General features: G+C 61.3%; 2 protein-coding genes across 4 annotated transcripts in view; both read right to left on the bottom strand.

Annotated features, from left to right (window-relative positions):
* Positions 1 to 121: 121 nt before the first annotated feature.
* Positions 122 to 5,832, bottom strand: SPOCK2 (SPARC (osteonectin), cwcv and kazal like domains proteoglycan 2). Its single transcript, XM_083866105.1, has 10 exons — positions 5,614 to 5,832; positions 3,151 to 3,196; positions 2,764 to 2,878; positions 2,590 to 2,692; positions 2,401 to 2,509; positions 2,205 to 2,324; positions 1,900 to 2,118; positions 1,086 to 1,148; positions 813 to 950; positions 122 to 727 (listed from the first exon to the last, which is right to left on the bottom strand). Exons 1-10 carry the CDS (start codon positions 5,827 to 5,829, stop codon positions 582 to 584), a joined length of 1,275 nt encoding a protein of 424 aa, XP_083722231.1. The 5' UTR covers positions 5,830 to 5,832; the 3' UTR covers positions 122 to 581.
* Positions 5,833 to 8,146: 2,314 nt separating this feature from the next.
* ASCC1 (activating signal cointegrator 1 complex subunit 1) overlaps positions 8,147 to 9,854 on the bottom strand; it is a 35,626-nt gene continuing 33,918 nt past the window's right edge. For all 3 annotated transcript variants that reach the window (XM_083866358.1, XM_083866359.1, XM_083866360.1), the window contains exon 10: positions 8,147 to 8,731. In XM_083866358.1, the coding sequence (XP_083722484.1) occupies positions 8,615 to 8,731 (117 nt within the window). In that variant the 3' untranslated portion in view covers positions 8,147 to 8,614. The remainder of the gene's footprint in view (positions 8,732 to 9,854) is intronic.

The following is a 9,854-nucleotide window of genomic DNA, read 5'->3' on the forward strand; positions in this document are numbered from 1 at the left end:
AGCAGTGCCCGCTCACTGAAAGGCACAGCACCACCACCCCCCTCCCCAGGACACCCCTGCAGGGCCGGTGGGTGCAGGGAGGGCACGGGAGGAGCCAGGGGGAGGAACGGGCGGGCGAGTGTTTAACACAGCACGGGGTATTTATTTCACAGCCGCTACACAACGCCGGGGGCCGGGGCAGCCACACAAGCACAACATGAGGGGAGATGCGGGGAGGAAGTGGGGGCAGCTTATCTATAAGGGGGTTTGTTGTTTTTTTGGTTTGGTTTTTTTTTTTTTTTTTTTCTTTTTTTTTCCCACTTTTATTAGCGCCATTTGCCCGGTTGAAGACCACGCAGCAGCACACTAGGCCTACAAGGCTCTACCCAAAAAAAAAAAAAAAAAAGCTCAAATTCGCACAAGAGCGGCCCCCCCCCGCCCCGCTCGCCCCCTCCCCGGGGGAGCGCCCCGTTGCCCCGTCCCACACGGGACCGGAGGGGGGAGCACCCACCCCATGCCACACCGACAGCGGGGGGGTCACGGGGACCCCCAGCTGGGGGGCTGCCTCCCGGCCGTGCCGCCCACCGGGCTCTCCTGCTCCTCTACCAGATGTAGCCGCCGTCGTCGCCCTCGCCCGCTTCGCCCTCCTCTTCCTCGCCTTCCTCGCCCGCCTCCTCCGGCTCCTTCTCCTCCTCGTCCTCCCAGCCCACGCTGCTCCCGAAGTCGCCCGAAAACCCCGTCGCTTCATCTGCGGGGGGCGAGGGGCAGAGGTTCGGGGGCGGTCCCGGGGCTGCAGCCCCGTCCCCCGGGCGGGCGTTTCCCGCAGCTCTCACCGCAGTCGGGGCTGCCGTGGCCGCGGGTGCCCGTCAGCTCGGCCCCGTGCTGGTCCACGCACCAGCACTCGCCGCCGCCCGGCTCGCACTGTGCCCGCCGGTAGTAGCCGTCCTCATCGCAGCTGGGAATGAAGGTGCCTGCAAGGAAGCGATGGCCCCCCACCCCCCCAAACACGTGCAGTGCCAGAGACCCCCAGGGACCTCCCTGTCCTCATCCCGGCCCGGCTGCACGGGGCACTGCTGGGGGAAAGGGCCCTGGGATGACCCACTCACCCAGCTGTTTTTTGGTTGCTTCTTGAATCTGGATCTTCTCCAGCTCCCTGAGACAGGGCGGCTCTGCAGCAATGCCACATGCTGCTCTTAGGGTGGGCATGCAGCCCCCCATGGCCAGCAACCCCTCACCCCCCACAGTGTGCACCCCAAACCCACAGCATTCATTCATCCCCGTGGTGTGCATCCCGTGGAATTCCACAGACTGCATCCCCCTGGCTGAAGGAGTGCAATCCCCCAACACAATAGAGTACAACCCCCCCAGACCCCACAGACTGCATTCCCCATGATGTGCATCCCCCCTGGCCCATGGAGTGTATCTCCCCCTGGCCTCATGCTGTGCACCCCCACTGATGCACATCCCCCTTAACCCAAGATGTGCTTCCCCATGACGCACAGCACACACCCCCACCATGGTTTCCAGCCCCCCCAAGCCCCGTGGTGTACCTCTCCCCCTAAGGCAAACATCCCACAGACACCCCAACCCCACAGCAAGGATTGCCCATTACCCCATGACACAATCTCCCCATGATGTACTTCACACCCACACTAACCCATAGCATGGGTTCCTTGGGACACAATGATGTGCATCCCCCACTCCCAACTCCAGTCCCATGACGTACATCCCCCAGCCCACAGTCCCACAGCACGGATCCCCCACAAACCCCATGATGTACAACCCCAATCCCACAGCACGGATTCCCCAACTCATGGCATGCATCCCTCAGGACATGGATCCCCACAGGGTGCATCCTCCTGACCCCACCGTGTCCAGCCCCCGGCCCCACAGCACCATCTCCCCCCTGGCCTGACGCACTTTCCCTCCAGAAGCAGAAGCACCACTCGGGGGCGGAGACTCGGCCGTCCTTGGAGGTGTCGCAGGAGTTGAAGAAGGCGCGGATGCACACCTCGTACTTGTCCAGGTTGATGGCAGCCAGCTCGGCCGCCTCCAGGAAGAGATCCCCGCTGGTGTCCAGCCGGGCAAACATCCACCCCACCGCCTCCTTGCAGGTGGCTGCCACGCTCCTCTCCAGCGCTGCAGGGCAGGAAGAAGCCCGTGGCTGCCCGGCCCCCCCAGGGGCAGCACCCCACATCCCCTCCCTGCGGGGCAGGGACAGGTACCGGTGGTGGGGCTGGCGGGGAGTCCCCCGGAGCCGTTCTGCTTGGCATTCTCACGCAGGAGCTGGAACCAGTCGCGCAGGCGGTCACCCAGGTCGGCCAGATCCTGCCCGGTGCACAGTTCTGGGAGGTCCAGCGGGGCAGTGTCAGGCCGGGCAGAGCTCGGGGACAGTCCCCCGGTGCCCTGCACCCCGCTCACCTTGTTTGCTGTCGCCAGCAGGGCTATGCGGGGTCGGGCAGGGGCACTGCCCCTCGCACCGCACCGTCAGCTGCTTGCTGGCCAGGCACGCCTGCTGCTCCAGCTTGCACTGCGGGGCGGCAGCGGGACGTCGGCAGGGGGACACGAGCCACAGGGCCCCGTCCCCGCGGCGGGTGCCGCTGTCCTTACCGCCGAGCTGTAGGTGTGGCCGTCGGAGCCGCAGACGGCAGCCACCGGGGCGGCGTGGCAGGGCTTGCAGCCCCCGTGCGCCTTGGGGCCCAGCGGCTTGATCCTGCACGGGCGAGAGGGTGCTGAGCCCCCTGCCTCGGCCTCCCCTTCCTCCCGCCGCCGCCGCGCTCCTACCTGTGCTCCAGCTTCTTGCGGCTGATGCACATGGCGCGCTGGTAGCCCTGCGCCACGCACACCTTGTGCCGGCTGCACTTCACCTTCTGGCAGGGGTCCTTGGTGGTGTCCAGGGCTGGGAGGCAGAGAGGGACTGGGGCAGGCGGGGACGCCCCCAGGGGAGCCCCGGCAGCGCTGGCCACCAGCCGGCCCGGCACAAAGTGCCACTCAGGGCGCAGCTGCCTCGGCACGAGCTGCTGCTTCCCGGCTCGCCCCGACCCCACCGCTGCTCCCGGCCGGAAGGGAAAAGCCCGGGGGGTGCAAGCAGAGAGTGCGATGCACCCCTTCCCCCTCTACTGGCTGGCATCGAGCCCACTGTGCCCCATCCCAAACCCATCTCAGCGGTACCTTCATCCCCGGGCTGGTTGTCCTCCCAGCTCTTGATGTAGTCATCCTGCGAATTGGGGAGAGCCTGCGTGAGTGCAGGTGGCAGGAAAGGTGACACCGGGCCAGGCATGCCATCACCGGGCTCGGGGCCGCCGGCCCAGAGAGGCTCCCGGTGCACACAGTCCCTGGGCACTCCCACAGCGGGAGGGCACGCAGCAGGGACGGGGAGCAGCCTCCCCCCACAAGTGGGGTGTCACGCCCTCAGTAGCCCCTCGAGGCTCACCTCCACCTCCTGGCAGCACGGCAGCGAGATGGCCCAGCCAGCACCGAGAAGAGAAACAGAGTGCCCACCGTCAGCTCTGGGACAGCCCAGAGCCCTGCTCCCGGCCCCAACCCACAGTGACAGGCACCCTGTGCCAGGGGGGCACCCTGACGTTCCGGTGCCCAAAGCTCTTGCCACCAGCCCTGGATATCACCGGCACCGACCACCGACATGCTCCCCCGTCTCTGGCTCTAAACCTGTAATCCTGGAGAGCCTTTACACAGGATAAAGACTTCCCCCATCAGCCATCTGGGAAAGCCAGGGAATAGGGATGGAAATGACATTGGGCGGAGGAAGCCCTTGGGAGCCCAGCGAGGACCTCAGGGGATCTCCATGGTGCTGCCACCCTGATTCTTCAATCGTGAGCCCAGAAGGAGTGGGCCAAGATGGATGTCGCTGCCTGGGGAGGCAGAACCGCTCCCACAGGACCCTGAAAGCATCCCGGCGGTGTGGGGGTGTAGCAGGGACTCAAACACTCCCAGCAGGCAGCATCAGCTGCCCCACGGGATGCTCTGGGCCGGGCTTTGCGATAAGGCAGGAGCATCCCCGCCGCCCCGGGGAGGGTGGGCAGGGTTTGGGAGGGTAGCTGGAAGCGGCGGCACGGGAGGCAGCTCTGGAGGGGATGCCTCGCTCCAGCACGGCGGTGTTTGCACCGCAATCGATAGCCGCGTTCCCGTGCCGTGATTGGTAACACTGCGGCGCCCGGCAGCTCCCTGCGGCGCGGGTCTCGCCACGGCCGCCGGCCTCCTCCCCGGGCATCCCCCCGCCGATGCTGCTCAGTCGAAAACCCCACAAATCCATGGATTTGTTTATTAATCCAGGCTAACTGCCAGCAGAGCTGCAGCCCCCCCAGCGTGCCAGCCGTGCCACAGCAGGGTGGGCCCCACGTGTGCTGCCAGCGCCCGGGGATGGGGATGCCTCGGCCCTGAGCACCCCCGGGATGCTCAGTGCCATGGGGGCACGTCTGCAAGTGCTCCCCTCGAGCAGCCACAGCCATCCGAGGTCCCGGGTGCCCAGTGCTGGCCTTGGCCAGCAGGGGTGTTGCGGAGAGGGGTCTTCAGGGGAGGAATTTACACCTTTGCATCCTCACATATGCTCTGCTCCTCTAACTGGTTTATTTCGGGAGTGGTATCCCCCGCCCTGCCCTGCAGTGGGCACATCTCCCTTGCGGCCATCCATCCATCCATCCATCCATCCATCCATCCATCCATCCATCCATCCATTCCTCGCTGCCAAGGTGAACCTGAGCGTGCATCTGAACAAAGACCAGAGGGACTAGCTCGGGGTGGGGGGGCCGCTCAGGGTGTGCCCCCTCCCTGCCCGGCGGCTGCAGGTGTCCTGAGTCTCCCTAGGATGGGGCTGCAGCACCATGTCCCCCACCCTGGAGGACGCGAGCTGCAGGTGTAAAACGAGCCAAGGAAAAACCCCGACGGCCCCATAAAATCAAGGGCTGGAGCTAAATGCCATCGAGGCTGTTCGCAAGGGCTGCGTAGCAGCGAGGGGTGACAGGATCCTGAGCTCGGTGTGCCAGGTGTGCCAGCGCTCCTCAGCAGTGCCTGCATCCTCATCCTCCCTGCCTCGCTTCCCCCACATCCCCAGGGGTCACCACCCCGCGGAGGCAGCGTCGGCCCAGGCTGCGGCACCGCGCGGGGCTCCGAGGACACCCCGCGGGGCTCGGGGCAGCGGGAGGCCGGGGGGATGCTCGTGCCCCGATGTGGGCTGGGCTGTCACCGAGGGGTTCAGGCCACGGCGCAGCCCCCGCCACGGGCGGGCGGGGTCTGCCTGCACCCCCATGTGGGGCACGGGGAGAGCACCCCCGGTCACCGGAGAGGGTTCGCCTTGGCATCAAGCCCTACCCATGGAGGCACTGGCATAAGCCACGCAGCTTTGGCGACAGGCAGGGAGGCGGCGGCGCTGCCGGAGTCGGTGAGCATCCCCCAGGTACCGGGGCCGCGAAGCATCCTCCGGGTCCCGGGGCCGGCAGCCGCCCACAGCCGCGGCGGGATGCGGGCACCGCCGAGCATCCCCGGGCGCCCGCGATGGGGCCGGGGAGGGTCGCGCTGCGGCAGCCGCAGCGGCGGGGCGGGGAGTGCGGGGAGGGGGCTCCCGGTGCCCGGCAGCGCGTCCCGTCCCCCCCCGCCCCGCTGCCGGCGCGGACTCACGTCTCGGAAGCGGTTCCAGTGCTTGATCCTGCCGCCGTACTGGGAGATGGACGAGAGCCATTGCTCGTCCTCCATGAAATTGCCGGGGCTCTCCCCCGCCGCGGCGGGCCCGGGGCCGGTGGCGGGGCCGGCGGCGGGCCCGGGGCCGGCGGCGGCGGCGGGCAGGAGCAGGGCCAGCAGGGCCAGCAGGGCGCGGCGCCCGCCGCAGCCCCGCATGCTGCCGCAGCGCCGGGGGAAGCGGGCGCGGTGCGGAGCGGTGCGGTGCGCACAGGGAGGCGCCGCCGGCGAGTGCGGCCGCGGGGCGGCACCGGGCGGCACCGGCGGGAGGGCCGGGGCGGGGCCTCCGCCGCGCCCGCCGCACCTGCGCGCCGGCACCGGGGCGGGGGAGCCGCCGGCACGGCACGGCCGCAGCGAAGTCCCCCTTCTGTCCCCATCCTGTCCCCCGTCCCTGACTTGTCCCCGTCCCGCGTCCCTCATCCTGCATCCCGCATCTCCTGCCACACTCCCATCCTGAAGTCCTCGTCCTCCACTACAGGTCCCTACCGAGTCACCATCCTGCATTCCCCATTCTGCATCCCCTGACACACCCCCTTCCCGCATCCTCTATCCTGCATTCCTGGTCCCTATCCGATCTCCATTCCACATCCTCCATCCTGTATCCCCTGCCACACCCCTATCCTTCACCTCTCATCCCTGGTTCACACCGTGTCCCCATCCTGCATCCCCCATCACGTCTCCATTCTACATTCCCCATCCTGCATCCTTGGTCCCTACCCAGTCTCCACCCCACATCCAATGTCCTGCATCCCTTGGTCCCTGCCATGTTCTCACCCTGCATCCCTGCCACATCTGTCCTGCATCCCCCATCCTACATCCTTCATCCAGCATTCCTGGTCCCTGCTAGGTCCCCATCTCACATCCCCCAGCCTGCATCCCCTGCCACATCCTCATCCAGCACCAGCCATCCCACATCCCTCATTCTTACCACCTATCCATTGTGCATCTCCCATTCTTTCCACATCTCCAACCTGTGTACCCCATCCTGCATTCCCATTCCCACTGCATCCCAATCCCACAGCCCCTCATCCCTATCCCCACCCTGCATCTCCCATCCTCCAACCCCTCTCCCTGTGATGCTCACAGTGAGATCCCCATTCCTCAGCCATCCCAGGACAGCATTTTAGGGCTCCAGGGAAGACTCCCACTCCTATGCCAAGGTTTTGCTTTTGGATTTTCCTCCCTTTTCAGCGGAGGGAAATCAGGATAGGCAACAAGTGACAACTCACCCCAGCTGCAGCTCCTTCACAGCTTCAGCCAGGGATGCCACACCACGCATCCAGCTTCTCTTCTCCCTGCCAGGATGCTCAGGATGGGAAGGGTAACTGCCAGCAAACCCCACTGATGACAGGGAAAAGATCAGAATCCTTAATTTTGCCTGGGGAAGGAGGTGTGAAATGAATTGTGCTGTGCCAGTCTAGAGCAGCAGGATAATCTGCTTACCAGCAAAATTCAACCAACTTCCAAAAGAATTGTCACAAAAACATGTTTACACAAGTGGGAAGAGGAGGAGTGTGTTCCAGTTGTCAAAACCCCGTGTTTGCCTCAACTTCTTGGTGAGAGTCTTTAAAACTCATCAGGCAGAAGCTTCCCAAGGTGCATCTCCCCTTTCCTAGTGGCTGTGAGCAGCTCCTGGGTCTGTTCCGAAGAGATTTGCCAAGTACCTCTTCAGGCTGGCGGAAAGATGACAGCAACTGGTGTTAAGTGCTCTCAGCACCTCCCTGAGAGTGTGTGCTGGTGCTCTGCTCCCCGAGGGAACCGTTTGGAAGGCGGCTTTCAGAGAGCACAAAGGCTTTCTGACGCCAAGGAGAGGGACACAAACAGCCCAACGGCTGGAGCTGGGTACAAGCAAGGGCACCCAGCAAAAGCACAGATGATTGGATTGCCTGACAGGCAGGCTTGAAAGCAGACAGACAATTTGGTCTGGGAAATGTAAACAGCAACACGTTTAGGGGGGAAAAAGAAAAGCAATCCCGATTCCTGAATTACTCCCACTGCTGTTTGTGTGTGGCCAAACAGCCAGCTCACTTAGGACATGTGGGTTCTGCTGGAGCACCCCTATCCCTGGCTGAGACACTCCCCACCTCTACCACAGCAAGATCCCATATCCATGGAGCAACTAGGAATGGGCAGCAGCACCTGTTTTGTTACAAAACACCCAAACACCAGCACCTTCCATTTTTCAAAGCGTTCACCCTAGGGCAAGTTGAAATCTTGTGTCGCTATTTTTATCAAATGTGGAGATTTACAGAAAAAAAACAACGTTGTCTTGAGATCACTGAAGGATTCACAATGGAATCAAAGAACTTGGTGCTGTTTTTAATGGAGAAACCACCTACAAGGCATATGTTTTTTGACACGCTCCGAAACGGTCACTGGAAAGAGCTCTAACTATCAATGCTTTCTTATTATCATAGTTATGTGCTGTGCTGGAAGTTTAATTACAGAAACTATCAATGCAACAGGAGATAAACACTTTTGCTTTTGAAGGGAATTAATTTATTTGGAGATCTACATCACACAGGCACGCTGCTGGAGATCCAAGCAATGCCTGACCTCAATATCGTTAAATCGTGCTCCGGGGAAGCTCTCTTGGATTTTAAATACTTATTTTAAGAACAAACTTCCTTCTTCTGAAAAAAAGCCACGTTTAAACATTGGCAATGCCCCAAAAGCCCTAGTTCTAGTTGTTTTCTTGGAAAACCAGCAATCCACAGACATCAAAGAGCAACTTTGTGACATTTTGGGGAAAGGAGGAGGAAGGACCTTGGCAATCCCTCAGGAGAGGGCAGTGGGAAAAGCTGCAGGGAAATGCCATAGTCCCATGCTTCAGAGGAGTCACGAGGCATCCCAACTTGGAGTTCCCAGGTTCCCATTGAAGATTCATCTCTTCTAAAACCTTTCACAGAGGGATCAGGCACACAGCAGACCTGCTGTGGCCGCCTCAAGAGAAGCACAGCTGCCCAGATGTGGCGTAGTAGCCAGAGGCATCCGAGGAGAACCTCTGGGAGAGACGCACAGAGTCCAGCTGCACCTCCCCGAAGTAGAAGTTCTCGAAGAGCTGAAAGGAAGAATAAAGAAAACCACTTGAAGGGCACCAGAGAAATGGAGCCTGCAGCTGGCCCACGGCTCCCTCTCTCACAGGAGCTGACCCTGTCAAAAACTACTCACAGATTGGTTTTGCCTTTAAATGAAAGCGTTCTTTACGTTATTTTTCCCACTAAAGACTGTGCCTAAACTCTTTTTGTCTACAGCAGCAGCTGCTCAAACTTCCCCTATTTTGCTGCCTGTGTCACTGAGGGAGCGTTGGGAGGCTGTTCACTGCTCTGGAGGCACCATCCCCACGTGGCTCTTGAGGTCACAGGCTCTGCAGCAGCAAGGCTTGAGGCCAGGAGGTTTGCACCAATCCAGGCCACAGATGCAGGACTTAACAGCTACAGCTCAGTCCTAATTCAAACTAGCAGGCTGGAGGCACAAGGCTCCTCATCCCAGCACTGACCCCGCTTTGTTCAACAAATCCGTCTTTGTTCGGCAAAGACTTGAGTGCAAATTAAGGAAAGCAAGCCAACTCGGGCACCCGGGGGGGTGGGTCCCTGCCCATTAAGCCAATCCACGAAGCAGACCAAAGAAATGACATCAGAATTTCTTACAAGAAGTTATTGCTGGAAAAGCATTGTGTCCAAGCGTAAAGTGCTCTTCCCGTTCCATTAAGCAGCAGGAATTGCTCTACCTGGGAACATCAGGTGTGCCTCAGGAAAAGCTTCTCGGTGGAGATGCTAATTTGGAAGCCCTGTTTAACCGGAGAGCTGTGAGTCACCGAGAACCTGAGCAGCGACTTCTCCCCACCTTGGAGATCTCCAAAATGTCCATTCCATCTGTCTCCTATTCAATTTTCTATCTGTCCCTGCAGGCGTGGGCTTGAGACAGTCCCACAGCCCTTCCTGCCCTTACAGAAGGCAAGAAGGAAAGCCAGCACATTAATCCTCCTGGAGCCAATGGTGCATCAATTCCTCCACAGAGGGAATGACTGAAATCCCAAATAACTACTTAGCATCTGAAAGGCTGCACTTCACCTCCTTCAAAGAGGCATTTGGCTCTGCCTGGCACTGATTTGGGCACAACTGCTCTTTTGTTGGTTCTCCCAAGAGTATTCTGTTTTGTAAATACCCTTTTTTCCGGAGGAG

The sequence above is a fragment of the Zosterops lateralis genome, assembly GCF_965231275.1.
Source record: "Zosterops lateralis genome assembly, chromosome: 8".
NCBI lineage: Eukaryota > Metazoa > Chordata > Aves > Passeriformes > Zosteropidae > Zosterops > Zosterops lateralis.